Source organism: Anser cygnoides, chromosome 14 (assembly GCF_040182565.1).
Source record: "Anser cygnoides isolate HZ-2024a breed goose chromosome 14, Taihu_goose_T2T_genome, whole genome shotgun sequence".
Taxonomy (NCBI): domain Eukaryota; kingdom Metazoa; phylum Chordata; class Aves; order Anseriformes; family Anatidae; genus Anser; species Anser cygnoides.
The window spans coordinates 16,243,726-16,259,046 of record NC_089886.1 but is presented as its reverse complement, the minus strand read 5'-3'; the positions used below and the strand labels follow the sequence as shown (position 1 = coordinate 16,259,046).

At 37.8% G+C, this 15,321-nt stretch overlaps 1 protein-coding gene across 10 annotated transcripts in view; it reads left to right on the top strand.

The window, feature by feature from the left end:
• Positions 1–15,321, top strand: part of TENM2 (teneurin transmembrane protein 2) — a 1,595,068-nt gene that overhangs the window by 1,294,727 nt on the left and 285,020 nt on the right. For 7 of the 10 annotated variants that reach the window (XM_066977122.1, XM_066977125.1, XM_066977123.1 and 4 more), the window contains one exon: positions 3,135–3,218. The exons of 2 other annotated variants lie outside the window; for them this stretch is intronic. In XM_066977122.1, the coding sequence (XP_066833223.1) occupies positions 3,135–3,218 (84 nt within the window). Of the gene's footprint in view, positions 1–3,134; positions 3,219–7,432; positions 7,450–15,321 lie in introns of those variants that run through there. One more of the 10 variants, XM_066977128.1, reaches the window with a different exon arrangement.

Sequence of the window (15,321 nt, the reverse complement as noted above, 5' to 3'; positions counted from 1 at the left end):
AACGAACCAGTGGTGGACACAGAGGAGTAGTTTCTGCAGAGGGTTGTTTAAGGGGAGGAGGAGAAAATTGTGAATGCTGTGTGGGAGACAAGCGGCTCGTCTAGGCATCGTGTATGTTGCAGGAGACCGATTTTGGCATTCCAGTATTTGTTTTCTTGTTTTTCAAAAAGTTTTGCAATTATTTAAAATTAGCTGTGTCAACATTGATTTTGAACTTGAACTGAGATGAAATACACTGAGCTGAAAACCATTATTCTTCTTTGAAAGCAAGGTATGGAAAGCAGATTTCTTTGAGTCAGTTACTGTAGGAGCAAGTGGACCTCTGGACATGGGGGATTTGTGTTTTAGAGGAAACAAAACAGTAAATTCACAGGTGTTTTACTTCTTCCAGATGTGAAGTGCCGTGTATAATAGGGCATAAAATTAACTTAATGATCTAAAGATTTACTTACAAAAGCATTTTTTTTCCCTAACTTGACAGGGGTGGATATTGTAGGTCATAGTATACGTCTGATGATTGCAAAATCCTTTACTATCCCTTTGAGATTTTTTATAAAAGACTGTGCTGAATCTGAATAATAGCCTAATAAATAGATTAGTTAGAACAATAGTCCTCTTGAGGATGTTTGATTCTGAGTGTAGCTGCTAGAGATAACCCTAAATGCAATTAGGCTTAACTCCCTGTGAGTGTCAGAGCAGGGTAATACCCATGGAGACTTCCCTTCAGATGACACTAAAAGTATCTCAACATTTAAATAATTCTTTCCTTTGGGCATTGGTAGCAAACTTTTTTTTTTTTAAAATTATTATTGGAGAAACAGAGCTTGGAAACTTATTTTTGTGACATTAGTTTTAGATGTTTCACATCAAAAAGAGGGATGATGGCTCAGCTTCCTTGGGGGAACAGTTGTCATCCTCATCTGTGCTCTTTGTAATTGTAAGGATCAAATATCCCAAGGTGGCCACAGATAGGGAAAGAGAGAAAATAACAGACTCAGTAACATACACAAGCTTCTAAAGAGCATTGTGATAAAATGTCAGTCAACATTCTGTTGATGGATTAATTCTGTTTTTTTTTTTCTCTTGAAGCAGAAATGAAAGCAAAACTGTTGAAATGAAAATCAAGACATTAAAGACTTCAAAAAAATGCATATTGTAGGGCATAATATAGCAGAAACTGTAGAACTAAAAACTACTAAAATTGTTTAATTTTATGTACCACAGAAGAGGGGAGCTTGAATCTATTCTGTGCTTTCCTTTTTGATACATTCCTACATATATATCTGTTTAGTTAAAATACAAAACATAAAAAATAAAATTTAAATATAAAAAATATGAAAGTATTCAGTATAACATTTGGTGGAAAATTCCTGGTAACACCAAAATGAAGAAATTTGTAATGAATTGTTTTGATAGTTACCAAAGTTTTTATATCAAGTCATTGTACTCTGCACTTTGTGTATCTCTGGTTCACTTCTTTGTAGTATTATTTTTCAGTGAAGAGATCCTGAAAATCTCTTACTTTCCTTCTTTGCTGTTAAATCAAAAGTCTGTGCTATCAAATGTTAAGCTGAGCTAATGAGACATGAGCCAAAACACCTGAAAATGATTTACAATCACACCGCATAAAACTTTCATTTCACGTGTGGCAAGGAGGCATTTAGACAGGTTAGTAAACTATCTGGTTTTTATTGTTAGTAAAGGTGTAACTTGTCCCTTAAAATTACAATTTACCATGAAAGCCAGCAATGTAAAACTGAGATCCAGAATTCTTTCACAAGATTTCTGTGTAGTCAGGTTAGGTCAGAAACATTTATGCTCCTCAAAAATAGCTAATGTGTTGTCTTAATCTTTTACATGTGAAGTGTTACTTCTGTTTTTCAGGCATCTGTTTTTACAGCTTTGTGTCAAGATATTGTGTTTGTTGTTGTTGTTTTGTGGTTTTTTTTCTCCTTCCAAGTAGTAAATTACTGTGATATACAGAACATGTTTTCAGTGCTGATTCTAGTGATTCCTGGGTGCAAGATTAAATTATTATCCTATTAATTAAGCATTTGGACCTGTGATGCACCAAGTAAAATCATTTCCCAATGAAGCCTTAAAGGCAGCAAGAAATGAGAATTGAACTGACCATACATTAATTATTAGGCTTCTTGCCATACTGGTTGGTATAAGGAAATTCATGTAAATATATAAAAATAGGTTTTATGTCTCCTATTTACTACCTCTGGAAACTATTAGTTTTTATTTTGAAATTCAGTGGTATTTTTCAATGCATTTTGTGCTTTTCAAATGTAAGAGGACCTCATAATTGCTTCATTTTCAAAATCCAGGTTAATTCAAACTAACTGTACACTAGAAAGCTTCTGTTTTGTTTTGTTTTTTTAGCCCAAATGAAAGGTGATTAAAAGTTAAGTATTATTTTTCTTACATATGTTAAAATCTGGCTTCCTAAAACTGGGGAGTTCTTATGAGACAATGAAAAAAGTTTGCTGACCTTGCTGCACTGCAGTTTCACTGGTTCGTGTCTGGTTGTAATAGGATGAGCCTGATTTTATTGCCAGTGAATGTGAAAGTCGTCATGCCGCTGCAGTAAACTTGATCTGAGAAGTGCTTTGTAATAGCTGAAAGTCTGTTTTCCAAATGAATCATAAAAGACTGCATTATGATAATTAAACTGATCTTTTAGAGGAATGTAACATGTTCCATTACTGATTAATAGATAATACACTGAAAATAACATACTATGATCTTAAATACCTACTGTACAACAGGTATGGAAAAGTCTTATGGACTTTAGGTTAACTTTTAATGTATGTACCGTATACAGATTTGTATGTGTTGCCCATTTGCATAGCTAATGATACTGACACTGAGTACATGTACCTCCTAAAAAGCAAGATTTCACCAGTAGTATTGCATCTCTACTCATTTTGCATCTATATGTGTCATAGATATCAAGGATAAAATTCTGTCTCTAGATCATAATGAGTAATGTATTTTTCTTATTCAGAGATGTGTTGGGTGGGAGGAGGTGAACCATTTGATTGGCTGTATTACACCAAAGCTGAACAAGATGGAAGAAAAAGAGGAAAAGAGCCATCTCTAAAATGTATTTGTTTTATTTCATTTAGATTTTCACACACACCTTTCTGAGAAATTGAAAGACAGACAGACAAGCTGGCAGCAGCTGGCTGAGACAAAGAACTCTCTAATACGTAAGGTTTTTATCTTGCTTAAACTGTATTCCTTATAAACTTAGAACCTAGTTTAGAATTTGTGAATTTTGCAATGATTACTATAGTTCTATTTATCTTCTGCTTTTTAAGTATTGTGGGCTTGTTCATTATTTTTTTTTTCCTCCTGGGTGTTTATATTCTGTTGGATACATGTGGTCTCTCTTTACTACTTGTTTCTCTTCCATTTTTGAGTATTACCTCCCTGACTAAACTAGCATAGGGTAGGTTTGTGTTAGGCATCTTCAGTGGGTGGTGAAGGAGCTGCAGCTTCCCCAGCTAACATTGTTTTGTGGGACTGGGCTTTGTCACAGAGAGAAAATGAACCAAGTTGTGTGAGAGGCCCAAGATTTGGGTGCAAACAGGCATGAGTTAAAAGCAATCTTATACCTGTATTGGCAGTATTTTCAGAAGGGCAATTACATATGTTTTTTCACATTGTTTAAAGCTTGCATGTGATGCATGTTGCTTCAGAGATTTTTATATCTGACTTTTTCATGAGAGGTTTACTGGTAGCTGTATTCATCTCAATATGAATTTTTTGATCTAAGAGTTTCAGATTTAGACAGTTTTTTTTTTTTGTTTGTTTGTTTTTTTGTTTTTTTTTCCTCTGGGGGGTGGGTAGAGAATCTCCTCACAGGTTGACAGCTATTTTGAAGTATCACTACCTCCCCCTCCCTCCTCTTCTGTTTCTCTTCTGTTTTTGTTTTGAAAAACTCCCTTGGGAGAAGTGGGGTGTTTGGAAAATGCTTTCAATATCCTTCTTACTAGGAGAAAAAAAATTATAAGCTACAGTAATGTAAATCCAAATATATCTTGAGGTATTTTACTACAAAAATAATTATTCCATGATATCTTCCTCCTGATGTTTCCTAAATTTCAGACATGATTTTCATTCATTGGATAAGTACACTTACACTTTCTAGTGTATCAGCATGTCTTCTTACTGGTTTAGCTTGGTCCATTTTTTATAAGGTCTTCTGTCCTCAAGAAGACCCATGTTTTTGCCCTATATTTACCTGCCTGGTGAGATGAGAGACATATCCTGATATTTCAGCTATGACCTAGTACGTGCACAAAAGGCTGTCTTTCTATTTGAGTATCTTGTTTAATCACAGAATCACAGAATCGTCTAGGTTGGAAGAGACCTCCAAGATCACCTAGTCCAACCTCTGTCCTAACACTAACAAGTCCTCCACTAAACTATATCACTAAGCTCTACATCTAAACGTCTTTTAAAGACCTCCAGGGATGGCGACTCAACCACTTCCCTGGGCAGTCCATTCCAATGCCTAACAACCCTTTTGGTAACGAAGTTCTTCCTAACATCCAACCTAAACCTCCCCTGGCGCAACTTCAGCCCATTCCCCCTCATCCTGTCACCAGGCACGTGGGAGAATAGACCAACCCCCACCTCGCTACAGCCTCCTTTAAGGTACCTGTAGAGTGCGATAAGGTCGCCCCTGAGCCTCCTCTTCTCCAGGCTGAACAACCCCAGCTCCCTCAGCCGCTCCTCGTAAGACTTGTTCTCCAGACCCCTCACCAGCTTCGTTGCCCTTCTCTGGACTCTCTCGAGCACCTCCATGTCCTTCTTGTAGCGAGGGGCCCAAAACTGAACACAGTACTCGAGGTGCAGCCTCACCAGAGCCGAGTACAAGGGGACAATCACCTCCCTAGCCCTGCTGGCCACGCTGTTTCTTATGCAAGCCAGGATGCTGTTGGCCTTCTTGGCCACCTGGGCACACTGCTGGCTCATATTCAGCCGACTATCAACCAATACTCCCAGGTCCTTCTCTGCCAGGCAGCTTTCCAGCCACTCATCTCCCAGCCTGTAGCACTGCTTGGGGTTGTTACGCCCCAGATGCAGGACCCGGCACTTGGCCTTGTTGAACTTCATGCAGTTGGCCTCAGCCCATCAGTCCAGCCTATCCAGATCCTCCTATGCAGATCCTCCTGCAGAGCCTTCCTACCCTCGAGCAGATCGACACACGCACCTAACTTGGTGTCATCTGCAAACTTACTGAGGGTGCACTCGATCCCCTCATTCAGGTCATCGATAAAGATATTAAAGAGGACCGGCCCCAGCACTGAGCCCTGGGGGACTCCACTAGTAACCGGCCTCCAACTGGATTTGACTCCATTCACCACAACTCTCTGGGCCCGGCCATCCAGCCAGTTTTTAACCCAACAAAGCGTACGCCAGTCCAAGCCACGAGCAGCCAGTTTCTTGAGGAGAATGTTGTGGGAAACGGTGTCAAAAGCCTTACTGAAGTCAAGGTAGATCCCATCCACAGCCTTCCCCTCATCCACCAAGCGCGTCACTTGGTCATAGAAGGAGATCAGGTTCGTCAAGCAGGACCTGCCTTTCATAAACCCATGCTGACTGGGCCTGATCGCCTGGGTGCCCTGCAAGTGCCGCGTGATGACCCTCAAGATAATCTGCTCCATAAGCTTCCCTGGCACTGAGGTCAAGCTAACAGGCCTATAGTTCCCCGGGTCTACCCTCTGACCCTTCTTGTAGATGGGCGTCACATTTGCTAGCCGCCAGTCGACTGGGACCTCCCCTGATAGCCAGGACTGCCAATAAATAATGGAAAGCGGCTTGGCCAGCTCCTCCGCCAGTTTGCTCAGTACCCTCGGGTGGATCCCATCCGGCCCCATCGACTTGGGTACATCCAAGTGTTGTAGCAGGCCGCCAACCATTTCCTCATGGATAGCGAGGGCCACATCCTGCTCCCCATCCCCTTCCTCAGGTACCAGGTATCCAGAGAACAACCGGTATTGCCGCTAAAGACTGAGGCAAAGAAGGCATTAAGCACCTCAGCCTTTTCCTCATCTTTTGTAACTAAGTTTCCCCCCACATCCAGTAAAGGATGGAGATTCTCCTTAGCATATAAGTAAAGCTTTTAAGCACATAAGTAAATGCTTTGTTGACTTAGGGCCCTAACCCGGACCAATGTTTTGCTTACTTAACATTTAGATGAAACATGAAAAGGTTTTCTCACTACCCCCAATTTGCTTTTACTGATATATTTCTTTCTGTGTCACTTGATTCTTGGTGAAACCTGGTGAATGGCATTAGGCTATGAATCTCTACTAGTGACTGAGCAAATAGTGGGACAGTTTCTTCCATCAAAGTCTGGAAAGTGCAGAGCATCTGTGACCCTGCCATAGTTAATGCAACCCAAGAATGCTTGGTTTGTTTTCAGACTGGAGATAAGGACCTTTTTTTATTGTCATGCTTCTTAGAAGAATGGAAGCCAGAGCTTTTGGTAGAGTGATTAAATTTCCATAACTATTGCAATAGTAAAATTTGTCCTAGGTGGCATGTGTACGGTTAGTAATAAAGGTGAAAGTTGTGTGAGGAATGGAAATGATCCGATATAGATCTCTGCATATCTGAAGCATTCATGATTATTGGTGTTTCAGAAGTGATTTTGGCACAGCTAAAGTGAATGGGTTATGCTATTTAGGCTGTATTAAATCTCGAATAATAATACTTGAGTGTATTTTCCAGGATCACAGAAAGGTTTGACCCTACAAATTACTTCCATGTGAATCCTGTCTTTTTGTGTTTGAAGCTTTGAAGCCTTTCTTCAAGTATTGTATCCCTTTGGTTTAGTTCTTTGCCCTGAGAGCCAGATACCCTTCCCAATTCAAATAAATTTGATTTTTATATTGCTTTTAATTTTTAGCATTGTGTTTGTTTAGGGCTCTAGGATTCAAGAAGTACAGGAGAATATATGTAGAAATCAAAAATATTTGACAGCAGTATTAATTCCAATCACTGACTTGACAATAAGATGTATTTAATAATAATTCAACTAAGAAAAGCAATAGAAAAAATAGAACTTTTAATGACTTATATGAAAATAATTAGACATATATTGTGTCTAATATGGCTAGTGAAATAGTTCATTGTATGGCAAGAAAAGGTGCAGTGAGTTTATAGATACAGGTGTGCTGACTGGCATTGATGTCAGCCAGCTCTGTTATGTTAATAATTCAAGGGAATTGAGCAAAGCCACACTTTAACTCCGCTCCTTTTAAAAACTGCCATAGGATATTTTACATCAATCTGGATGCTGCCAAAAAGAGACAGATGGCACTAACCTTGGTTTAAAGCCTGGGCGGGCTGAGAATGCATCCAAACAGTGTTGCAAAGCTTTTGGTGTATATGTTGGGTAAACAGAAGAGGAGTCTTTGTATCACCGTAAGTAGAGCCCTCAGATTTTTTTTGTTTTAAAGGTATCCGGTTATCCAGCGTGCTCAGTTAGTGGGTGGATTGCTTTGCTGTGTAGTAACAAAATGGGAGATGTCTTGATCTGTTCAGCCTTCGCTAAGGAGAAGGATGCTGTTGGTGTAGATGAAAACGTTTTGCAAGAGGTAATGGGAAGAAAGGAGTTTAAGTGCTGAACATGGGTATTATAACGGGCAGAGCTTCAGAAACACAGGCAGGATTGTTTGCAGCTCTGTGCTCAGGCTTCTGAAGGAAAACAGATAAAAGCCTCTTGTACAAAAATCTCCCCTTCCTAGTATCCAGAATCTCACTTTTTGTGACTTCCATGCTGGGAGAGGAAGAGTTTTTAGGAAATAAATAAATGCATGGGAAAAAAGAAATCGCATTCAGAATTTAAAAAACAAGCATCAGATTCTGGGTTTGTTTTTAGAGTAAAATAATGTCACGAAAGCTCATGGTATTATCAAAATCATTACTAAATTAATTTAAAGCATTCAGATAGTGTATGTTGGGTGAAATGTAAAACCAAAAGAAGAAATGAATGATCTGCTTAGGGTATGATTAGAATAGGACACTAACAGATTTTGTACTTCTCATTGAATAATGAAGATAACGAGATCGGTTCCTTGTAAAGCGTGGCCAAGCCAATCTGAACATTAAGTGCAGTAGGAGACAGCAGGTGGGGGAAAGGACTGAATTTAGAACAAGGTAATTAAAGAAAGTATCGTAGTGCAGGAACAGAGGTTGTCCTGGCAGTCTGTATTCTATTTCCTATCTTTTGGTTCCCTTTGCAGCCATTGTAGTGCAGTTTGAGCATCTTCACTGTTTGTTTTGACATAATGATCTTGGGTAAACTGTGAACGTATAAATCTGGACTGGGATTCGGAGACTATGGGCTCCGCTGCATGTGTGATCCTGCCAATGCCAAAAGGAGATTTGAATGGCTGTACTTATTAGGCTATCTGTTTGATATGTTGTTGCAGCAAGCATACAAATATCTCAAAGACCTATGGTAATCTGTGCTGTGCAAGTAATTTATTGAAGTAATTTTGGGACATTATCAACTGAACTGTTATGATTCTGTTATGATTGCACTTTTTCTGAGGGAAGCAAATGGATTGGATATTATCTTGTTGTGTTCATGGTGTTTAGAACCAAAATGCAACAGGTTATGTGGGGATTTGATTTAGGTGTCTAATCTCTCTACGGCTTGACATTTAAAATCATCAGTGAAAACAGTATACTGATGTCTAGTAACCTTCAGATATAAATAGATTATTTTACTTTGTTTAATATTGTATTTAAATGCTGGGTATGGACACTGAGGATGGAGTTTATGGTAATTCTGTTTAAATCACCGTAGTGATGAAATTACTTCACTCTGCTGCTTTCAATGTGGATTTGTTTTACTGAGGATGGTATTGGTTTGTATTTTGGGGAGGTGTTCTGGTTTTCTGTTTTAATGGAAATTCTCTGAAAAATAGATGAGCAAAACCTGTTTTTATTGTGGCATTTTAACAAAGATTTCTTTAAGTAGCCAAGTCCAGAATTGTAGAATTGCTCTTCATGCAACATGCTGTTTTGTTAAATAATCCACTAGAGCATGTAAATCAAAAGTGTGTGATAAAATAGTAAGGATGTAAGAAGTTCTTAGGGGCAAATAAAAAGCTTTTGCAAATTGGGTCCTAGAAGAAAGCAAGCTGATAGTTCTACCAGGTGCCCCTCCTAGGGGCAGACTTAACACTTGTTAGAGAATTTGTCTTGGAAACACCAGTATTTGAAGTAAAGAATTTGCAAAATTTGCTTGAGAAACAAAACAGATTGTGTGTTGAAAGACTGAGCTGCTAGCAAAATACTCTATCATGTCAAATTTATACAAACCCATCTCCTGTGTATTGCACCATGTCCTAGAAAACTGGAAACCATGAAAACAAGTGCTTATATTTTAAGGAGTTCTGTGACAGCTTATAAAAAATAGCTTTTTCACTTTTTACATGAGGCTTCCACCTTAAAGAAACTGATGAAATAGGTGGTAATTTTTAACACAAGCAGTGACAAAATAAACACCATCTGCTAGTGTTGACTTATTCCATAGTATTCTCATGCTGGGTGATTTTATTTCACTTTTTTTCAGAAATAGTTAATGACACATCTGCTGTGCGGTGGAGGTGCATTTTGGGTGATTAAATGTGGACATAAGTTTAGGGAAAATGATAATGAAACTTTCAAGAAACTGAAGGAAATACTAAGCTACTCAAAAGAACTTATGAAATATATAGGTATGGCGATTCCTTCCTTTTTAAAATCTTATTCTTGGATCTAAAATATTAAACATGTATTTATTCTTTCAAAATACCTGGTTATCAGTGAAAACTTCTCACTTGCTATTTATTTTATCACAGCAAACATTTTTCCACGATTTGGTTCCTAGTCCTCTAAGCAAGCTTAGTTTTCTGTCACGTCTGAGAACCTGGGGCTGTGAACACAGAGCAGGTTCAGGTGTCGTGGGGGATCAGCGTCATGTTTGTGTACCTGGGAGAAAGTACTGAAGGGAGCAAAACATATAGTATAGTCATTGCAGCTGCAGTGCTAAGTAATGAGGTTTGTCTTGAGACCAAGTTGAATACTGTATGATAAGAAATTCCATGTACGTGCAGGGTTTTGTTGTTTATTTGCCCCTGAAGAGCAGCTTCTTCCCAAATTGCTGCAGCATTCCCACCTTCTTGTTCTCAGTTAGCAGGGATTTACTTGTAGGAATCCCCATTTAGCATTAACATAACGATCCACTACACGAAACCTAAGCAATTAAGCTGCTAAACCTGTGTTTGCTGTGCCAAATCATATGTCCCTATCCTATTATCAACATAAATAGAGTTTAATAAATCCAAAACCTGAAATGTCTGGTTCCTCCAGATGGATGGGTGGATGTTTGATTTTGAGATTTTGAGAGAGAAATTAAAGCCATGGCTTGGAAAGCTTCGAAAAAAGCCTTAGGCTATTTTACTCTCTAGTAGGTGGACAAACAGGATGGACTCCACGGTGGCATGAATTCAATCTCTTATCTGTCTAAAAATGTAAAAGTCTCAAGTAAAAATAAATTCAATGTCTTTCTCTCCTGCACCCAGGCCTGTTTAATGGCATAAAATCATTCTTCTCTTACAGTTTTCACAAAGCATTTTGACAAGTTGTGCAAGTAAAAATATATCCAATATAAATAGAAAAATACATCCTGAAAAAAACATATAAACAAAGATTTTAAAAGGAATTGCTTTTTTTTTTTTTGGGGGGGGGCAGGGGGCAGGGGGCAGTGGGGGGGGATGTCCTGAAACACATGGTGAGTACAAATGAAGCTTTGGGTTACTTGCTAATGAACGCTGGCTATGGAAATATTGATAGAAATATGTTTAATTGTAAACTTCCGTACCAGTAGCTATTTTATTACTTTTATTCAAACTTCAATTTACTCTTTTGGTCGTGAATGTGTAGAAAAGCAGTGCCTCTGAAGAAATATATGATTAATGTTAATTGTTCTGATGTAAGATTAAAAAAAAAAAAAAAAAGACAGAGCATTCTGACTTGACTTAGTGGATTTTTGTCTTTGCAGACGGCATAGTAATTAAAAATTGGAATGGGAATTCATGCAAGTTGCACTAAATGTATACTGCATATATTAGCAGGAATTTAAAGTCATCCCATGTTCTTTAGCAGTCATAAACAGATATGCATAAGTTAAATAATTATATTAAATATTTTTGACTTGACCTGATCTCTGTAAATATTGCATTTACAAGTTATGAAACATCTTTGAAAGACAGCCTTATGGATGTTTAATATCATTTATGTTAATCTGAAGCCTTCCCCAAGCAGCTGTGCAAGAAGTTAGAGGGAAGAATCCTGTCCTTATTCATATCCATATGTATGCTGTGAGACTTGAGTGAAGAGAGAGATGAGAACTGCTTTTCCTCTTTGGTTTTCAGATATTTTTTTTTGTAGTAGCAGTGCCATAAATTTCTGATTTAGGTTTACTGCTAGGATGAACGTAGAGGGAGTGTTTGCATCCTAAGTACTGCTTCCTTTGTGAATTTCCATGGCTAGCTATTATGATGACTTTCTTTTGTTTGGATTATCAACTGGACATATAACATGCATTATCCAACCTAGATCTGCATCTTGGCAAAATTTCTGTGTTGTCAGGTGCTATCACAGCAAGAAAACCAGAATCGATTACATTATATTTTTTAATATGGGGTAAGAGCAAGGAAATAATGAGAGTAAATTATTTTAAACTCTTACATGTGAACTGTTTCCCATGTTACACTGACGATGCGTAACTGCGTTCAGAAGTTGTCAGAGAAAGGCCAAACATTTTGATAGAAATGTAGATGGTGGATAGGACTACTGTGTCTGAAGAATTAAATTTCTGGGGGTAATAAGCAGTGGTGAAAAGCTGAGACTTTTACAGCACACTTCTTGATATCCGTATCCTTACTGGGACATGTCAGTTGAGTGTTTTCATCCTTCTTCACATTATTTCTCCTGCCAGGAAGACTTATATCCAGTAATGTTTTCATGCATCTTCAAAGTTGATTTCCTTAAACAAGATCATTAGGAGTTAATATTTGAATCCGATATAATTGTTTAGATTTTATGAGGAAAGGTTCAATAGACTGAATGTGCTTCAGAGACAGGGTTTTCTGTGGTGTGCATACTCGGATTTTTTTTTTTTGAATTAAAGTTTTGTTTTCCAAATCCCACATGGCTTGAAATACCTGGTTCTGATTAATGAAAACATTGAATGTGGTGTTAATGCCAGGAGGCCCCAAAAGGACTTACTGAAATGTATTGACATAATCTTTTTTAAATAAAGCTTGATTTTTATTTGATTTTTATATAGCATTTGGAAGTGGAAAATTGAGTGTGTGTTGGAAAACTAAATGATCTGCTTCTACAAAGAATGCAGGTGGCCTCTGTCTCTTTAGATTCCAGAAATCTCCATCTGTTATCTATCTAGCTTGCAAAATCCTCCGCCTTTTTTGAGCACTGCAACTTATTCACTGTTAGGAGGGAGGGCATTGGTACTGTTTTGCCCTCATTCTACTCAAAGGATACTCAGCGATTCTCAGGATTAGTTGTAAATGTTGCTCCTGAGTTTGAAGTCTGAACTTCGAGTTTCCGTGTTGTGTGATAAGAATAATATCAATTATTTGGGGGAAACATATACCACTGCTTCTTTTGAAAAGTAAAGACAGCTTGTGCAACTTCCAACAGCTTAATACACAGTACAGACTAAACCATATGGTCTGATGCACCAAATGCCTCTTTTAGTCACTAGAATTGACATATTAAGAATAATAAGACATCTCTTCTTTAAGCCATTGTCAGGACTAATTCTCTTTCTAGAATGCCTTCTCAAAATTAACAACAGAACAGCACTTGCAATCAAATTACTCAGCGTCTTCTGCTCTCAGCAGTAAGCTTTGAATCCTTCATTTACAGACCTAACGCAGAACTGATTTCCTTCCTCGGTGGTTCTCTGTTTGCTTACAAGTGTTTGACTGTTTTTTTTGTTTATTTTGTTTTTTGTATACTTTATATATATGTATAATTGAGAGTTCCATATTCTAATACATCTAAATTTTGTAGCATAAGTTTAGGGTTTGTATCACCATTGTCCCGAATACAGGAAGAAATGAAGACTAAACCAGGAATTTAAGCCCAGAACTGCTATGACTGCACACCACTTCTCTATGCAGTAAAGGCTTAAAGTATTCAAATTCTGCCAAGGGAGGCAGAAATGAAATACGGAAAGTGTGTTTCATCTGGATATTGATGAATCTAAGGAAGATAGATAGGCCAAGCATGTATTGCATTGATTTCTTCATTTTCTAATTCACTTCTGTGATGCACGTTATTGGCATTCCTTTCAAGGTGGCTCAGAGTTGGCCAAGTCGGCGGTGTCGGGAAACAGTGCGGCACTTCAAGCACGTGTACTTGTCAGAGGGGTGACTGCCACTTGTTAAGTAATAGAGTGGGAGAAATATGAAGAGCACTGCAAAGTTAATTAGTAGAAAACAACTGCAATGGTATTTACTTTACTGTGCTTTTTCAGATACGTCCCAGTAAATGCTTGGTGGTAGTAGTAATCAAGTTGTCTCAAAGGTCTATGTTAAGCAATGGGAAAGGACAGAAATGTATTCAATCTCTGGAAAGTTGTGCTGTGTTCTTAATAATGTGTTTGTAATGTGTTTCCAGTAAAACTGCCAAACATAAACAAAATAAAGATAGGAGTTGTTTATTACAGGCTTTGTTGACAATAAGGAGTTATTGAGCCTCCTTGTTGAAAAAAGACTGTAAAGACTGTAATCAATAGAAAGTCACTATTTATAACATAATCTATAGGTCTGAAAGATGTGTCCTGTTTTTTCCCATATGCAAATCTTCTAGGGTTGGTGGTTTCCTTGAGTTGCTATAAGGGCTTCTATGAAGCTGTCATCATTAAGGTGCTGTTTCTTCCAGAAGTGCCCGACACAATGTACCAGGGATCCCCAAGAGTAGTACAGGGCAGACAGCTGTGCTGCTTCTCTCGATATAGTGACCTGTTCTCCTTTTATTTTTACCATAAATTTTTACTTTATATGTACAAAAATATATCCTTGCATTATATTTATACCTGAAATCAGGAAGTACAGTGTAATAAACACAAATCTGTGTCCCTGAAATCCATGGCATGGCTTCTGTTGACTTCAGCAGGGCCAGCCCCTCAACCAGTGTGTTTAGAAGATGGGGGATGAATGCAGGGCAGTGTTTCATGGCTGCCTACAGAACAGTAATTGAAAGAGGCACTCCTCTGAGAAGATTTCAGGCACAGTGAAGAGGCCTCTAACAGATGATGCACAGTTTCTTATTGTGTAATAGACAAAATGATTTCTTTAAACCTTTCTGTTCTTACGCTACTTATACCTACAGCCATTATTAAACTAAAGGAGTATAGTCAATGAGTGTTTTGTGCAGCTGAAAGATTATAGGTCATATAATGATAGGGGACAAAACTTATTGAAATGCAAAATTCATTGGTGAATGATAATTTGTATTTAATAAAATGAATCTTTTCAGAGTAACAGCTCAGTCCCTTCATTTTCTCAAGTGTCATGCATAGAAGATCTTTTTTATATTGCTTACTGTAATGTACAGGACTGTAATAGCCTTATGTCCTTATCTTAATATCCATCTGTCATCTGTTACAATGTCGTACAATTCTTTCTGATCCTTCTTTATGTTCACAGGAAAGTGAAATTGTACAAACAGTGTAACTTCTATTTTCCTGTTGAGAAACACTCATCTGACTAGTTTTCAGCTGTACTCTGTGAACCTGTACCTGGAACAACTCTATTCCTCTTTTCCTTAGAGTGGGAAATGCAGATACTACTTCTAAAACGAAGTGGTATCATTTACTAGAAGAATGGCACATGACTACTTAGTTTTGTCAGAGGGGAATATCAATATACTAAAAATTTTGTTTTGTAGATGCATGCAATGTGTTCTGTTCTTCTGTTATCTCTGACAGAAAAGCATACATAATTTAACTGTTTCTCAGGTCCCAAAATGATGTTTACTTTTGAACTGTCACCTTCTTTTCTGTAGTCTAAAGTTACAGTATGATTCTTCTTCTGTACCTCATATGTAATGAGTATTGCTGTTTGTAATGTTATAGAATAATGAAATTGCATTTCATTTTGAGGGATGTTGGTTAAAAAAATCCAACAATGTGATAATTCACATCTTGGTAAATTCCAGTTCTTTTTTGTTGTTGTTTTTTTTATTATTCTTAGGATGGATTTTTCCTTG